General features: G+C 38.1%; 1 protein-coding gene across 1 annotated transcript; it reads right to left on the reverse strand.

The window, feature by feature from the left end:
- Positions 1 to 3,912: 3,912 nt before the first annotated feature.
- LOC107868461 (phosphatidate cytidylyltransferase 1) lies at positions 3,913 to 18,407 on the reverse strand. The gene is made up of 11 exons (XM_047410497.1): positions 18,216 to 18,407; positions 17,619 to 17,872; positions 11,728 to 11,879; positions 11,367 to 11,508; positions 10,763 to 10,919; positions 10,431 to 10,478; positions 10,258 to 10,344; positions 5,896 to 6,024; positions 5,729 to 5,785; positions 4,712 to 4,795; positions 3,913 to 4,620 (listed from the first exon to the last, which is right to left on the reverse strand). The coding sequence occupies exons 1-11, from the start codon at positions 18,288 to 18,290 to the stop codon at positions 4,531 to 4,533; spliced, it is 1,275 nt and encodes a 424-aa protein (XP_047266453.1). The 5' UTR covers positions 18,291 to 18,407; the 3' UTR covers positions 3,913 to 4,530.
- Positions 18,408 to 19,219: the final 812 nt, after the last annotated feature.

A 19,219-nucleotide genomic window follows, 5' to 3' on the forward strand; every position in this document is an offset into this window, starting at 1 on the left:
ATCCAATATGGATAAAATTGATAACAAGGATTCACAAGCTGAAAACAAGGCTCACCAAAGGTACCTTCCAAGAAATTAAGGTAAACCACATTTCTCTTCAAGTTCTAAGGGCTTTCAATGTTTTAAATGCCAAGGTTGGGGACACAAGGCTAACGAGTGTCCAAATAGGAGAAATGTGATCCTAAGAGAGGGAAAATTTTACTTTCTTGGGGAGGAGGTGGGACTTGAACCAAAGGATATTGATGATCAATCTCAAGATGGAGAGAAGGTAGAACCCGAGGAGCCAAAGGAGGGGGATGAGGAAGATGTTTGGCCGTGTGAAGGTGAGATTGTAGTGCCTATGTATATGGAAAGGAAAGTCATGCTTAGTGAGGGTATGGAAGAAGAAGCCGAGAGTGAGGAGGATGAAGAAGGAGAGAAGCCAAGAGTTTGGATTGTGGGATTTTCCCACAAGGACTCTTTGTTGATTACTAACCGAGATACTAGCACTTTACCTAGTATCAAATCTTCTTATGTGCAGGTTGTAGAACATATAAATCCAAGGAGCATGCTTGATGATATCATGGGACCCTTGGTTGAACATCCTAACCTTATGAAGAGCAATGAAGAGATGATGAAAAAAGGAGAGCTTGCCGGTGACGATTGCTTGAATTTGAAGGCAAATTCCTCTCAAGATGGAGAGGATGATACAAGTGCAACTATGAAGATCAATGTGTGTACAAGTGCAGAAAAGTATCATCCTAGGAAGTTCAATGTTGAGACGTGAGAAGGATCAAATACACACCAAAGCCGCCCTATTTTCTCATTTATTACACTAGAGGGGCGCACCCTTTTCATTAAGGGTCTTTTGGTCATTTCATATTTTATGTAATAAGGAGACTATATATAGTTTAGTATTAGAGATTTTCATGACTTAGTTGATTATTGTTGTAAGTTTTGACATTTGAAACACCAAAGTCCTCTCTCTACTTGAGGCAAACCGAAACTTGTAACTAGGATAGCAATTCAAGGGTGGAATCTCTTGTAATTGCTTGTTTTTGAGAAACCTTGGCGCTTGAGTGGTGGAATCCTCTCTTGTGTCATCATAAGAGTTAGGTGATCGTGTGTGGAGGTGTTAGGGGTCTTAGAGTTATGTACTCTTTGGTTACTAGGATTTACACCACCTTTGTCTAACTATCTATCATTTTGTTTGTTTTCATCTTGTATTAGTTTGTATCTTGTGTTGTAAGTCGTGTGGTGTTGTCTTGTTATAACATTGTCTTTGTTCTTCGTTGTTCATTATATTCTGTTGTAACTTAGATTGGTTGGCTGATTTTGGTGTCACCAACACCTTGTTAACTTGTGAAACTCTTGTTCTTGGCCGAAACTAGCTCTCAAAGGGTCCTCGGTTTGTGCCTTGTTGAGTGGACTATTTTGGTGTCATTTCGTGAGTTCCTAGTCTCTTCCGTATCATTTGGTATCAGAGCTTAGGGCTTGGAAAAGCCAATATTGTTCTTTGCTTGGAAACGGTGGATCTTGAGGTGAGTTGATTCCCTTGGCAGTCACCGTAAGAACTTGGTGCTTGTTAACGTATTTTGTAGAGGTTTTAGAGTTTAATTTACTCTTTAGTTGCTACATTATGTGTTCTCTTTGTGTCAAGTTACCTATCTTTTTTTTCGTTTAAGTTTTTGTTTGTTGTTTCCGTTTGGTGTCTTGTCGTGTGGATTATTTTGCGAAGATTGTGGACTGTTTTGTGCTCATTTAGATACCGTTTAGTATCATTTGATATCAAATGATACGGAAGAGACTAGGAACTCACGAAATGACACCAAAACAGTCCACTCAACAAGGCACAAACCGAGGACCCTTTGAGAGCTAGTTTCGGCCAAGAACAAGAATACGAGTTTCACAAGTTAACAAGGTGTTGGTGACACCAAAATCAGCCAACCAATCTAAGTTACAACACAATATAATGAACAACAAAGAACAACGACAATGTTATAACAAGACAACACCACACGGCTTACAACACAAGATACAAACTAATACAAGATGAAAACAAACAAAAGGATAGATAGTTAGACAAAGGTAGTGTAAATCCTAGTAACCAAAGAGTACATAAAACTCTAAGACCCCTAACACCTCCACACATGATCACCTAACTCTTACGATGACACAAGAGAGGATTCCACCACTCAAGCGCCAAGGTTTCTCCAAAACAAGCAATTACAAGAGATTTCACCCTTAAATTGCTATCCTAGTTACAAGTTTCGGTTTGCCTCAAATAGAGAGAGGACTTTGGTGTTTCAAAAGTCAAAACTTACAACAATAATCAACTAAGTCATGAAAATCTCTAATACTAAACTATATATAGTCTCCTTATTACATAAAATATGAAATGACCAAAAGACCCTTAATGAAAAGGGGGCACCCCTCTAGTGTAATAAATGAGCAAATAGGGTGGCTTTGGAGTGTTTTTGATCCTTCTCACATCTCAACATTGAACTTCCTAGGATGATACTTTGATGCACTTGTACACACGTTGATCTTCATAGTCGCACTTGCATCAGGTGGGCCCGGGGTTCGGGCTTGATTTTTATCGAAAATCGACCGGGCTTCCCCATGCAAGCTAGGGAGCGGTCTAGTGTGGGTCATTTTGGTTTTCTGACGGTTTGGTTGGTCAAACGGGCGAAACGGCGCGAACGGGCTATTTTCGGGCCAAATTGGTGTGCTCGGCAAGCTGGGCAGCGGCCTAGTGTGGGTTATTGGGGTGGGCGTGGCAGTTCTGGTGGTCAAACGGGCTAAACAGCACGAACGGGCCGTTTTCGAGTAAAATGGGCGAAACGGCACGAATGGGCCGGTTTTTGGCGACTTTGTTGTCACTAAAACATATGAAAATTTGAAAAATATACTTTAGTGACAGTTTTTCGTGGCGACTTTTGTCACTAAAACAATTAAAAAATCTGAAATATTCTTTTAGTGACACGTTTTTGTGGCGACTTTGTTGACAGCTTTTTGTGGCGACTTTGTTGTCACTAAAACAATTAAAAATCTGGAAAATATACTTTATGGACAGTTTTTGGTGGCGACTTTGTTGTCACTAATACAATTAAAATTTTCAAAAAACTATACTTTGACAGCATTTTGTGGCGACTTTGTTGACACTAAAACTTATAAAAAAATCGGGAAAAGATACTTTTAGCGACACCATTTTGTGGTGATTTTGTTGTCTGTAAAACTACAAAAAAACTGAAAGATGTACTTATAGTAAAAGCTTTTTGTGGCAACTTTGTTGTTCTAAAACTAAACAAAAAAAAAAACATACTTTTAGAGGTCTCTTGGTTTAGAACAAGTTATACCGAGATTAGTTATCCCAGCATATTTATGGGATAACTTATCTCATCACTAAGGCATAAATGATGGGATAACTTATCTCGGTGAGACCATTTGGGAGATCAAACGGACGAAACGACGTGAACGAGCCATTTTCGGCCCAAATCAGTGGATGTTAGCCCATGATTCTCGAGGTGGGATCGGAGCTCGGGCACGATTAGAGCCGAAAACTGACCAGCAGGCCCCCAATGATTGCGGAGCAAGTGAAGGTGGCCCAATGAGATTGGTGGAGCCATTTGGTGGTCAAACGGACAAAACGAACCGTTTTCAGTCCAAATCAGTAGGTGTTGGCGACAAAAATACTATAAATCACAATATTAACAACCTAAGATATTTAAAAAGCGTATAAAAAAATTTTGGTTGAGAAAAACTTGATTGACTCCAAAAATTCAACTATGCCAGGAAAATTGAGGCAAAGGGAGTAAATTTATAGATTGTTAGTTATACACAAAATAATTATCAGGTTCTATTCAAAGGTAACCTTTATTTTTAGATTCTATTAACCCAAATTTATCAATCTCGTATACAATAATACATAGATTCCATCATAATTTATGCTCGTTAGATTTTTATTAAACAACTGAAATTTCGCAGAGTTCGATACAAACTTAACATTGCACTGCTTACAACACATTGAACAAAGTCCAGCTTGAGAAAAATGTGCTACTGTTTTACATAAATTAGTAGCAATTCCACAACCAAATATCAAATACACACTGATACCATGTAAAATCTGCCAATTACACCAAACTCCTGCAAGTAATCAGGGAAATTTTACCATGACTACAAACTCTGTTTCTAACTTGCATCGTCTTTCTCCTGTATCAAAGCTATATATCTAAAACGACGCAACTTATGCCTTAAAATGCAACTTCCCCTTTAGAATGATTCAGTGCTCTCTTCAGTCGGCAAGTTTAGCCTTGTCAGTCGTCATGGAAATCAGACCAATTAGGTATGGATCAACTAGCTAAACCAATTGGCACAAGAATTTTCACAAATGATGCTTCATCATGCCCAATTATTTGGGGAAGGTAGAGATTCACTGTACAGCTCGTGAAAAAGTCAAGGCCGGTGGGATAAACGCTAAGTTCTGAGGGGAAAAACAAAAGGAGAGGACATATACAAGATAATCTTATCTGAAGGCGACATCAATCATACTCAAGATTCTCCAAACGTCCTATCCTGGATGATCTGCCCAAGTTTTGTGTACACGGCTAGCTGTTCCTCGAATGTGAGGTTCAATATTATCTACACCATTGCAGAAGAACATCAATCAACACTTACTGTTATACTTCATTAAGATTTTTTCAGCGTGTTCATGTGAACTCGAGAAACATACCTGATCCAATATCATCTCAATTGACAAGTTCTGTGGCACGACAAAGGACTGATGATAGATATATGCAAAAACAGCCATCACCATCTGTAGAAATAAAACTCCTCATGAAAAAAGATAATCTTGGTCATTCAGATTAGAACTACTAAATACTACTGATCAGCAAGGAGTGATATGCAAGAGGGAGAGGTGAAACCTACGAAAGAATGTCTGAAAATAATAATTCTAGTAATCAATGTAAGAGGTCGAAATCGATATGCAACATCGCTTTGGCTGTTCCTGCTAAATTATTAAATCCAGGTAAGGGTAAGAACCTTCTGTCGGTTTCACCCTTCAAGTGTTGATTTTTTCATACATAGGCTAGAGATAGATCCATTGCGCTATCCGCATCAACATAATTCTATTTGTTTGCGGGGGGGTTATACTGACCGTACTAAGGCTTTGCTACTGTTCAACACATAAGGAACCCACGATGCTTCCTCTTTTTAATCTCATCTGGAAAACTAACATTCGTTTCACGAGGTGGTTCAGCATCATAATGAAAACGACTCGACATTGGATTTTAGTCATTTTACAATATCTTGTATCAGTCAGGAATTAAGTCACCAATTAATAATTAGAAGGATTGTTTATTACGAACAATCCTAATGCCCACATTAGGGAACAAGTGGAAACTGGAAAAATATATCACTGTAGTAACTGAATATTCATCAAGTGTATTAAATGAATGTCAAATTTTAAAATGTACAGTTCAGAAGATGATAGATTGAAACCAACCAACTCTTCATCTTTTGATCCATCAAGCTAAAATTGCATGTTCCAAGATTCCTACCCCTTCTTGGATAGAACTAATTCTTTTTCCTGAATTAACTTATACTGTACGTAATCCCAAGAAGTCGGGGCAAGAGAATACATGGCCGACAATTTTATGCTCAGACATGTAATGTGCCAAAAAGGATTCTTTAATATTAGATAATACCTGTCTACATAAGTTCAGAACCCATATTTAATTTAGCTTACCTGACAATCCATTCTATCTGTCATACCGCCATGTCCGGGTATACTATCACCAAAATCCTACAGCAAATAGAACGAGGGAAGCCATATTAGTTAGTAAGTATGGTAATAGTAAGGACCTACTAAGGCATCTAGAAATTAAAATAAGATAAAAATAGTGAATCTTGTACCTTGATCTTGAAGGCTCTCTTAAACCCACTAGCAAAAAAGCCTCCAAAAGGAGCTATAATAGAAGCAAACAAGCCAAGCAATAAAGCATGCCACTGTACAGGCAAAACAGCAATCTCTCTCGAAAGAAACTGCAGAGATAAGAATCAAAAATAACTTCAGCTTATTCTGCAATTGGCTGAAAAGAGTGGCATTTCTCATGCAGTATGAATCACTTGATAATCTCAAGTATCGGATTAGAAGAATCAAAATAATACCAATCACATTAGATCGCCTGAACACTTTTATGAACTATTATCACAGAAATTGATACTTGAAGAAAACCCATATCTTTCACAACTTTGTTTTGACAACTGTTAATTAGAAGGCATTTTGATAAACCTCACATCCAGAAGTAAATATGATATTACATATTAGTAGTAGTTTTCACCAATTGAAATATGATACTTTAAAATCACCTTGTTAGCACCATAATGGAAACTTAAGACTCACTTGAGTAATTATTTTCTATACCAAATTCTTTAGTTTACCATTTTTGATTTGTCAATATTCAGTGATCAAGTTTGGCTAACAAGTACTTCAACTTCAAAAAGTACTTCCGGAAAAGGCTTCTAACCGGAAATAAGATTAAAGAATAATAAAAAGAAAAGAGCATAGTAGATCTATGATTTGCCCCTCAGTCGGGATGGTCCTGTCAAAAAACTTGATTCATGCAGAGAAAGAAACTTAGGATAAGAGACTGATGGAAGCAGCAGGGCTGGGTCTGTGAGTGAACCCCAAAACCTCAAATCAACTTCATATCACGGCCAAAAATTTTAGTGGTTTAGTACCTTGTATTAACTATATTTGAACAATGTTCACACAGATCATTTTAAATTTTAAGGGAGAAACAATGAGATGAATTAAAGACTATTAGCTACAACAGCATTAAGCTAATACACTTGTTCTTGGACAAACCAAAATTACGATGTCGCTGCCTTATCTGCCACTTGCGATTAGTTTTTCAATTACATGGATCAAAATATTAAAATGCATAGAAGCATTTGTATGCAGACGTAATTACTGTAATTTTTTGTTAGTGCTGCTATGTTAGGAAACAATAATTAAGAACCGTTCGAGCTGAACTTTCTCTCCCTGATCTGTTTTCTTTCTTTTACAATTTTTTTTGAACCTGAGTTTTCTTTATTTTACAATTCTCCATTCAAGTGGAACTATTTTCCCTTAAAGACATTTAATCTATTATTTTAACTTAATAAAACCTCAATTAATACATTAGGATTTCCCTTAAATACGTTTAATATATTATTTTAACTTTTAGAAAACCTGAAAGAATATTATAAGTCTAAGGTGGCAGAAATGCGGATGTTGCGCTGGATGTGTGGACTGACTAGAGGGGATAGAGTTCGGAATGAGACTATCCGGGAGAAGGTTGGTGTGACTTCAGTGGAGTGCAAGATGCGGGAAGCACGATTGAGATGGTTCGGACACGTGAAGAGGAGGAGCATGGATCCCTGGTCCGTAGGTGTGAGAGGCTAGCGTCGGATGGTTTTAGGCGGGGTAGGGGTAGGCCGAAGAAGTACTGGGGTGAGGTGGTTAGGCGGGACATGGAACAGTTACAGCTCACCGAGGACATGACCCTAGATAGGAAGGTCTGGAGGACGCGAATTACGGCAGAGGATTAGAGCCAGTTCGGGTCGCTAGTGTAGGGAACTACTTGGTGGGGGTTTTATTCTTGTCATGATTCCGTGTTCTGTGTTCCGTGTTCCATGTTGTATTACGAATCTGTGTGCTTTCCCTGCTTTCCTCTGCTTTATATTACTTATGGGTGCCGTATCTATGTTATGTAATCTGCTTCTGTGCGGCACTATGTGTTTGTGTGGTATCTCGTGCCTTGAGCCGGGGGTCTATCGGAAACAGCCTTTCTACTTCATCAGAGGTAAAGGTATGGACTGCGTACATCTTACCCCCCCCAGACCTCACTAGGTGGGAATACACTGGGTTTGTTGTGTACCCAACATCGAAACTCACAGGAACCCAAAAAAAAAAAATCAATGCAACAGAGATTTTTTTAGTCCATACACCATAACTCATGACCCTACTTTAATTTGGCTTTGCAACAGAAAACCTAGCATAAGGGGTATTCATCAAATGAACCCTGATCTACTTCCGATAAATACTTTTTTAGAGCATATTATTAAATATTATTAATTATAAGATATGGAAATATTGATGTTGGTATATTGATCAAAATTGATTCATAGAGATGGTCAAAACAAAAACACCTTCTAACATGAAGGAACTCATGACCTGCGCAATTTATTAAATGCGAATTTTCAGAATATTGTATAGTATAGGTATGCATAATACATAAATAAACACTCAAACTTGGCCTCAACTGGCAAGTAAACACTCCAACTTTGAGGTGTCTAGATGTGCACTCTCAAAGTTAGAGTCATTACTTGCCAGCTGAGGCCAAGTTTGAGCATATGTTTGTATATATGTATGTCTGTAAGTGTACACGTACACATCCCCGCACAGAAAATATCCCAAAGACATCTTATTACAACAACAACAACAACAAACCTAGTGTATTCCCACAGCGTGGGGTCTGGGGAGGGTAAGATGTACGCAGTCCATACCGCTACCTCCGAAGAGGTAGAGAGGCTGTTTCCGATAGACCCCCGGCTCAAGATAAAGGATAGTAAACAAGGGGATGGATGACATAACCGAAATAAAGAATAAGAAATAATAAAATAAAATCAAAGAAATATGAGATACGAAAAATAAGAGCAACACGGAATAAGAAAAATAGGAACTAAGAAATAAGAAATAGGACACCCACCTAGTAGTAACATACACTCACATACCAAAGACACATATGTACACTGTCCTATGATTACTAACCCACCGGCTACACAAGCACTCTCCTGATTGCTTGCTACAACCCACACACTAACACTAGCCTTCTACCCTTATCCTCGACCTCCACACCTTCCTATCTAGGGTCATGTCCTCAGTAAGCTGAAGTTGCTCCATGTCATGTCTAATCACCTCCCTCCAGTATTTCTTCAGCCTACCTCTACTCTTCCTGAAGCCATCCAACGCTAGCCTCTCACACCTACGAACCGGGACATCCGCGCCCCTCCTCATCACATGCCCAAACCATCTCAGCCTTCCTTCCCGCATCTTGTCCACCACCGAAGTCACTCCCACTTTCTCCCGGATAATCTCATTCCTAACTCTGTCCCCTCTAGTAAGCCCACACATCCAACGCAACATTCTCATTTTCGCCACCTTCAATTTTTGGATGTGAACATGCTTAACCGGCCAACACTCTGCTCCATACAATATGGCCAGACGAACTGTCACTCTACAGAATTTGCCTTTAAGCTTAAGGGGCACCTTCTTATCACACAACACTCCCGAGGCGAGCCTCCACTTCATCCATCCTGCTCCAATATGTTTAGAAACATCCTCATCAATCTCGTCATTCCCCTGGATCATAGACCCAAGATACTTAAAATTATCCCTCTTACAAACATCCTGTGAGTCCAACCTCACCACCACTTCATCCTCCTGCCTCGAGTCACTAAACTTGCATTCCAAAAACTCCGTCTTGAACCTACTCAACCTAAATCCCTTAGACTCAAGGGTTTACCTCCAAACCTCCAATTTGTCATTCACCCCTCCCCCCAAACCCCCCGCATCTCATCAATCAGCACTACATCATCCGCAAATAACATACACCAAGGCACCTCGCCTTGAATACTCCGCGTAAACACATCCATCACCAACGCAAAAAGGAACGGACTAAGAGTCGATCCCTGATGCAACCCTATCTCGACCGGAAAATGCTCTGAGTCACCTCCCGCCGTCCTCACTCGGGTCTTCCCTCCATCTTACATGTCCTTAACAGCTCTGATGTACGCCACCGGAACCCCTCTCACCTCCAAGCATCTCCAAAGGACCTCCCTCGGGACTTTATCATATGCCTTTTCCAAAGACATCTTATGACAAATTCATATTTAGTGACTTATAGGTCACGGCTTCGAACCGTGGAAGCAATCACTAATGTTTGCATTACGGTAGGTTGTCTAAATCACACCCCTTGGGAAACAGCCTTTCCAGGGCCCTGCTAACGGGAGATGCTTTGTGCGGGCTGCCATTTTCTTATATCTAGTGTCTACAACAAATTCACCAAGAAATAGGAAATAAAAGGTGGATTCCTCCTAAAGAGAAACAGACATGACCAAAGCAAACATATGCCCATGCTATGTGATTAAAAGAAAAGCTTCTGCATGTAATAGTGACAAAAGCACATACAAACGCAAATTTAAGTAACTTTTGTTTGACAGAGAACTTACCCATGCAGGAAACCATTCTGGCAAAGTGAAATATTCTGGTTTAAACAGCAGGCCAGGATCACAATCAAGCCAACCAGTTGATAGGTCCTGCACCACAAAATATGGAAGTCAAGCTTTCAAAACTGAGCAGCTAGTCTCCCAAGACAACAGAGAACTTTACCAGAAAAAATTACCTTTCTAGGGCATGTCAGCCACTGGAAACGACCAAACACATTCGCAAGCTGAAGAAACAACAAATAATGATTAGAAAATAAAAAGAAAAAGAAAATATACCCTTCTCGAGCACTTTCCAGAAGAAAACTTTAGTGAATTCTATAAACATACATAAAAGCAACAATACAATTTTAGCTTGAGAATTTAGATGAATCTGTCTTGAGAAGGTAGCATAACCACATAAGAGTAGTATTAAAAATATCCCCACTATGCAAACATTCCGAAATGAAGAAAAGGCTTATGTACTGTACTGAAAGTATAAGTGTACTGCAATTGCTATTGCACTAGTTACCAGAAAGGCAGAGATAATGGTTGTAATAGATGCTCCAATGAAGCCTTCCCAAGTTTTCTTAGGGGACAATTTGATCAAAGGAGTTCTTCCAAAGAAGAATCCAAAGAAATAGGCAGCTATATCATTGATCACGATGAGCGAAGCTGGAAGTAGGAACCTGCATTAAAATGTATCTGTGTTTGAAGTTCCATATCTATGTTGGATTTGTTGCATGTATAAAACAAAATCAGAATACAAATGTATGTTCCCCAAGAACTAAAAGATGCCCCCCAAGCATTTCTACTAGATATATTCACCAAGAGGAAAGGACTTGGACACAATGATTAGTTTCGGAAACAAAGCAGATTTAAATCTCCAGCACATGCAAGAGAGGGTAGGACCCTATGCTAGGGTAGCCATGGTAGGTTAGTTTAGTCAGTCAATACAGCAATTTCCTTCTCTATTTTTGGTGGATATAACAACTACACCTCAATCCCAAGCAAGTTGGGGTCAGCTATATGAATCCTCACTATCCATGTCGCTCCATTTAAATTCATCCCAAACCAGTATTACCTATGGTGGATGGAGGACGAAAAAAATATCTATGAAACTGAAGGTGCCTTACCAGAAAATTCCCTCAAAAATATTGGCAACAGTGAAAGCGGATTGTGTAAACACTACGATAAGAATCATATGTGTCCACGCATATTGGCTAAATTGATACTTGTACATCTTCTTCTTCAGTGTTAAAATGAACCACATGAAACCTGATTTCAAAGGAGAGGAAACAATTCAGTAAAATTTCTCAAACAATCAACAGAAGATGTACATGAATTATGACAACCCAAGGCTTGAAGAATGGCACCCCAGGACAGCAGTGCAACAAACAACTTAGTACTTTAAGTCTTGGATATTGTTCAATTATGAAATGCTTTCGACAATGAAACACTGCATGAAAGGAAATGCTTCAAACATATAGAACAAACCTGAGATATAGAAGAAATAACACGTGACCATGTGATACTTAACAAATCTGCTGACAAGCTTGTATAGGAATTTGTCTAAAGTAACAGTGTTGACAAGTCTCTGGCTTAGCATGCGGCCATATACGAACAGCATTGCTGTGAAGAAAAAGTGCCTGCAAAACAAAGTAGGAGTTTAACAAAGTTAGAAAGAGTGATCAAGAAAACCATGACGCCATGTCAATATAATAACTAGTGTCAAGCTTCAGGATAAAGATCGACTACAATGTGCAAATGTGAATCACATGTTATGGCATTCAACAATAGCAACTGTGAACGGCATGAAATGGTGTAAAGGCAACAATGCATCTGCCAATTTAATCCTCGGAGCCTGATCATTTGGAGGTTTCATCCCGTGAATTAGGCAGTTTTCATCAGTTGGCAAAAGTAGTCCTAGTTCCACAGGAAAACCTGATAGCAAAACCCAAACTAAGACCTCATAGCAACAACTCTTCTTTTCCCTGAATGGCCAAAATCTACAAGTATAGACACGAAGCCTCCTCATTATTGTACATGCGGCTATCACAAAAATCCCTACATCCATCCCGAGCCCTTTATATCACCTCTCCTCTAAAACCGTATTATGTTCCTTAGGGGTTATGAAATGAGAGTCTTCCATTCGCCTGTCGCATATATCAAACTCAGCTTCATCCCAAACCAAGGAGCTATTTGGTGGATGCATGTGTGAAGGAAGATGGGCGACTACATAAGCTAAAAGAGTAAGGACTACAAGACAGGCCAGAAGCGACTTGTATTCTCGTTAGGATTGGATATAGATGGGAAATCTATAGTCGCCAACCTCTCGAAAACAATATGTTCTAGTGGATAGCACCCAAGGGTGTGGCCTAGTGGTTCAATGAAGTTGGGTTGAGCGCTATGAGGTCTAGTTACCTGGTACCTGTTGTTGGTGGGAGGTGGCAGACTGGCAGGTATCCCGTGGAATTAGTCGAGGTAAGTGCAAGCTGGCCTCGACACCACGGTTACCAAGAAAAAAATATATGTTCTAGTGGCTAAAAAGATTGTGCGGTCTGGCATCAAATCGTTCTTTTTCTTTTTACACATACAAACCAAAAAAAAATGAGGTCTAGTTGTTATTCACACATACGTACAAGTTTCCACTATCATCCATCCCAATTTTAGTGCCTTCTTTTTGTTATGGGTAGATACAATCGTTGAAAGTTCTCGTACTTAAATAGAAGTGGTTTAATTAAGTTTAGCTTTTCAAAGAAGTTGAATGTTTTTTGTTTTGATATAAAAGTATCTCAATCAAGGATGGGACCTCAGCTTTAAAAGACCTTTAAATGACTGGGAGCTGGACATATAAACGGTATTAATCTCTTCAACGGAGTTTCCACAGAGAAAGAAAGAATATGTTGCTTACAAGACAAAACAGGAGCGTTTTCAGACAAGTCAGCATATCACATGACGAATAACAACAATCTTCAGGTACATTGGCTTGGGAGGCAACTATGGAAGACAACATACCATACAAGGTGGTCTGTTTTGTATGGTTGATAGTTAAAAGGGCTTGTTTGACACAAGACAAACGGCAAAGAAGGGGAACACAACTATGCCCTATCTGCAATTTATGTGGGAAGTATGCAGAAACAAATAGTCATCTTTTTTAGCATTCTAGGGTTACTACTCAAACATATTTGTTGCTAATATTGGTTTGAGAAGGGCAATGACAATTAACACACTAGATATGCTATCTAGTTGGAACAGGGGAGGAGGAACTGAAACTAAAAAAAAAAAAGAGTTGGAGTATGATCTCAGGCTGCATATGGTGAACTATCTGGAAGGAAAGGAATTCAGCATGCTTTGATAACAAAAGCAACCCTATCCAGAAGATAAAGCATAATTGTATTCGACTTTTGCAACTTTGGTGTAATGAAAAGTATATAGATGATACTGAGATCTCATACAGTTTTTAGGGCCTCTTTAGTTATTTCTTTTGATGTTTAAAGTTAGATGTAGCTTCTCTTTAACCTCCTTGTAATTATGGCCTCACTGGCCCTTTTGAATCAAAATACAACTTGTTACCTTGTCAAAAAAAAGAAGTATCTCATTTTTTACTTCTAGTTTTCTCTAACAACTCATATTAATTCTTCTCTTGTAAACAATTTTCATACAATAATGAGAGCATATGAGGAAAAGTATCTTGTACAAATGGACAGAATTTTGCAACCAAAAACAAAGTTGGGCAATTAATGATGGACAAAAAAAGTATATAACAAACAAACAACGTTTATGCTCGAATAATCTAGTTAGTCAATGTCACTTTCATCTTGTAATCATGATTGCATCAATATTTCCTCTTCTAATCACATTTTATACATGAATTGGATTGTAATCACGTTGCAGCAATATTATATATTAAAGTGCATGACCAACTCATCTAAGACTATAGCTATTCGAGAGCACACTTTCAGTTTTTAACACCCAGTAACTCTTAGTACGTGCATGACCAAGTTGCAAAGTTCATAACTTATAAGTGTGAAAGGAATATTTATGCCTATATGGTGTACAGAGGTGTCCCACAGAGTTGAGCAAGATTAGATCCAAATACTTAAGCCTAAGTAAGTGAGTTAACCCATTGTGGATTTCACGACCGTACAAAGTCTTTTACGGTTCATATGTTCATAAATAGTATAAGGCTTCAAGGCCTAAGCTTTAAGGCTAAGAGTTGAATCATATTAGGTGGTTTACGACTGTAAAATGAAGATACAGTCCATACTTCTCGACGTGCATTGAAACAATTCTTCAAACAGTGAACTTGTCCGAGGACATGCCATCCATAGTGGGATTTACGGACATAAAAATGGTTCCACGACTGTGGATTTGGCTGTGGTTGAGTGGTGGGTGAAAGTGAGTTTCTGGATGAGAATCCACCACCTTGTACGGTGGGTTTCACGCTCATGAATGGTCATCCACTGTCACTTTCACAACCGTGAAAATTTCACAGCCATAAGTCAGTCCATAAAGTTGAGGTGGCGGAAAGTTTATGTGATGCCTAAAACTCGATCAAAAGTTTATTTTTCACTCTTTTGTTCACCTCTGAAAGCTCTCTAAGGAGATTTTTTTCACCTCCAAGGTCTAAAGTAAGGATCCTTCATAGTTCACTATCAGTTTTCGCGCATTGTCAATGTGTTGCTAATAAGAACTTCTTCTTTGCTTTTAGTTTCAAGCTGCACTTTTGCAGAAGTATTTGGCAAGAAAACCAAATGAGTTTGACTACAAAAGGTAAGTTTTTAACTCCCTCTTCAATTATGAGTTTTTTCTTTTGAGAAGGGTTCTTGATTTATGAGCTTATACAAGCGTTTTTACGCCGTTTAATAAGAAACTCATGGAACGGTGTCGCAAGCCATGAGTTCAAGTTATATATGTTTGTTTGAGCTGAGAAAGGGGTTGTTTTTTATGAAGGCAGCGGAGGAGTAATCTTGACGTCATAGTAAGGTCATGTAATCAATTGGGAAGCGGCAGAAAGGAAAGGTGTTGGGATACACCGCTTATTTATTGTATTGGTCGAGCTTGTAGATCGTGAGTTATTATTGTGTTGTTGGTAAAGACGTGCTTCTTGGTTAGTTGTTTATACTGCTTCTATATGATTATGTGATAAAGATAAAGTTCCATTTGGAAGACGTCAATGGCACATCGTAAGTGACCAATCAAGTACGTATGTGAGCTAAAACCTCCGTCACCATTAAGGCACGACCCGGAGTCATATATTTCTCCTATAAGGCTGATACAGTTTATATGATACATGGAAACTGTGTCTTCTTTACTACAAATTACTCGCATGCTTATCTGCCAAAGTCTGTGTTATTACTCATATACGGGTCAAAAGCTCATAAATCTTACACGATTGTACGTGCCTTCATTTGAGACTCTTAGAAGTTATATGGTACGTCTGTCACGTGTTAAAAGGGAACATAACTGGCCACACATGGTTGCACTTGCATAGATCCAATAGTGATACGATTCTTAAGCTAAAACGAGTACTACATGTTTATAATACCTAGGAAAATTACTAGGTATTATATACTTAAATGAATAACTTCTGGGATGCTATATGAGAACCACCAAGGCTGGTCACATATTACTGCTTCACATTTTACTTCTGATGCTCATATGCTCATGACTGCTCATCTTTGATGTTTGATTCATTTGAACATTCTTACTTGTCTACTTGTTATTCTGTATGCTTTACATACTCATACATGTTTTATATGTACTGACAGCCCTACTTTCACAGGCATTACATTTCCATAAATGCAGGGTCATCAGGTTCACGGGACAACATACATCCTCATTAGGCCCAGTTGCTGCCCTCAGTTGATCTTTTGGTGAGTTCCATTCCGTCTCTATCTAGAGCTATTACACGTCTAGAGCTTAACTTTTTGGCTCTATATATGTTATAGTTGGGTAGCAGGCTTGACTTTTCATGAGCCAAACACATGAAAGTTCTTTTTTGATAATGGTAGTTGTGAATTGAACGTGTAACCTATGTCTGCACTCATACTATGTTAAAGTGCACAACCAACTCACCTAAAAGTTTAAATTATTAGAGAGCACACTATTTTTAACAATTGTGGTGGTAAGACCAGCATTGTTGTATGAGACAGAGTGTTGGCCAGTCAAGAACGCCCACGTCCAAAAGATGAATGTAGCAGAGATGAGGATGTTCAGATAGATGAGGATGTTCAATTTAGGAACGAAGTTATGCAGGGCAAGATGGGACTGGTCTTTGTGTCGGACAAGATGAGAGAAGCGAGGCTGAGATGGTTTGGACATGTGAAGAGGAAATACGCCAGTTAAGAGGTAGAAGTAGGCCAAAAAAGAACTAGGAGAGGTGATTAGACAAGATATGGCACAACCTCAGGTTACTGAGGACATGACCCTAGATAGGACAGTATGGAGGTCAAGAAAAAAGGTTAGTAAATAGCCTAGTGTGCTCGCGCGTTAGGAGGGAGAGGCAAGGGGCTTGCTCCATATCCTCTTCTCCTTATTAGTAATAGTATTTAGTAGTTGCTTAGTTTTCTATTCTTCTACGTGTTTCTACTATTTGTTGCTTCATTTTGCTATGTATCTTGATATTTTATTGTCATTTTTTTTCTTGCAACCCTTCTCTGAATAACTTCCTTTTTGAGCTGAGGGTTATTAAAAACAACCTCTATACCTCACAAAGGTAAGGGTAAGGTCTACGTACAATCCCACCCCCACCCCCACCCCCACCCCCACGTATAGGATACAGTAGGTATATTTCGTATACTTCTTGTATACGGGCAAGCTTTTGCCCTTGTATAATGAAATTTATTACTTTATCAAAAAAAAAAAGGGATTACACTAGATGTGTTGTTATTGTCATGTTGTAGTTTATGCACATTTAACAAAAGTAATTTGACATATCCACCAAATAAGTGGAATGGAGCACCATATTCTGTTAATGAAAATGAGCCACAAAGCAGATAATTAGTATTCATAGCATTTATTGGATATTTTCATATGAATAGAGGTAGGATTCTGTTGCAACTTAAGAGTAGCTAATGCTTCTGAACAGTTTCTATAACCCAAGGTCTAACTGACTGAAAACAGAGGCTCATTACTTGCATTGCTCGAACTTATGCCATATAGTTTGAATAAATAAAAAGCAAATATATTCAGATCTGAAAGATTCCGCACAGTTATCCAACTATATACTTTGATTCCCAGCAAATATTTTACAAAAGTAAAATTTTTTATCAAAAGTTGGGTATGACTTGAACCGATCCCATTGACAGATCTCCCAAAATAAGTAGAATATGCATACTTGTGAAAGTAAGAAGGAAAATTCACGTAAAATTGATTTTACTCACCAATTCAATAACCTGAAACCAGGAAGATGTCGGTCTTCATGTGCTCTTCTAAGTAGATTGAACAACTCTTTTGCCATAAAGATTTGGATAACAACTACCATGGCCCAAATATAAAGATGACCCATGTAAATGATGAAAGCAAAGCCTCCAATCATCCACACAGATGAATATGCACGGATAAGCATTGATTTGTACTTGGACCGATCATTAACAAGCAAATGGTTTCCATTTGCTTTGGCAACTTCTGGAGGAACCTGTAATTTTGGGAAGATGGAGAAGAATATTAAGAAAATTTGGTACTTACATGGAGAAGAGTAGGGTGCGAACCCATTATCTAGGGAGTTTTGAAACTAAAAAACAGAGGATTCTTAGATATCAAAAAAATGATACAGTTAGAAAATTTGGACTCCTTAACATCTAGAAAATTCCAATCCCAAGAGGTGTCACTATAAAGTATAAACATCTCAACTTTATTTACTAATCTTTCTGTTGATTAATGTACTTGCTCTTTCTTAAACAAATTGACAAAAACTCATAGTTAAAAATTTTAAAATAGCTCAAGTCATTAAAAGAACAAATATGAAAAGGTGAAGTCACCTCATTTGATCCTCTGCGACGACGTATCCGTCCTGAAGGCGTTCCTGGGGCACCGGAATTGCTATCGTTATGCATACTTCCTTTATCAAGTCCTTACCCCCTAGCTGTTCAACTTACAAAAAGCACATGAATCCCTAAAACCACCTGAATGTAAAGAAATCATAAAAAAAGCTTAAGCAGTTGGGGAAAATGTCGACGAATTCAACATAAAATAGAGTATCAGACAAAATAATGAAACCCATTTATATTTAGACTATCTATAAGACTAAGTCTAACCACATAAGTATAAAGTAAGCAATTAGAAAAGGTCAATAGTTCAACAAGTCAAACAAAATATCAGACAAAATAATTTGAATCATTTACATTTAGCCAATCTATAAGGTTAATTCTTATCATATAAACTACTGACAAATAACAAAGCTGCCAATACAAACAAGAATGGAAGAACTCTACACAAGGATACAAATGCATATTATTAGAATGAGAAGTCCAAAAAGGGAATCAAGTTCATAAACCCTAGTTGGATGAACTAAAGCACTGTGATGCAGGAAAAATAAACTGAATCTTAAGAAACTAAACAGAAAAGGACAATTTAAACAACTTGCATATTGACATTTTACAAGTCCTTATAAAAAGCTAAAAACAGCTAGAGAAGGTTGTTGAATTCAACAAGAAAACAAAAAGAGTATCAGACAAAATAATTCAAATCATTTACATTAAAACTCTCTATAAGGCTAATTGTAAACATATAAGTATTAAATAAGCAAAGCTTCGAAATACAAATAACAAATGACGAATTCCAATTTGAACAACAACAAATAGCGTATACGACCCAAAAAAAAAAAAATTGACCATTTACACTATCTATAAGGTAGCAGCGTTTTGTCTTGTTATCCGTCTATACTAGTAGTTGTAGAATTACTCCTACAGTTTCTAGTCCTTCGATTATGTTATTATATGTTGTCTTGTACTTCGACTATCATATTATTTTGTTGTAATATTGT

Source organism: Capsicum annuum, chromosome 4 (genome assembly GCF_002878395.1).
Source record: "Capsicum annuum cultivar UCD-10X-F1 chromosome 4, UCD10Xv1.1, whole genome shotgun sequence".
NCBI lineage: Eukaryota > Viridiplantae > Streptophyta > Magnoliopsida > Solanales > Solanaceae > Capsicum > Capsicum annuum.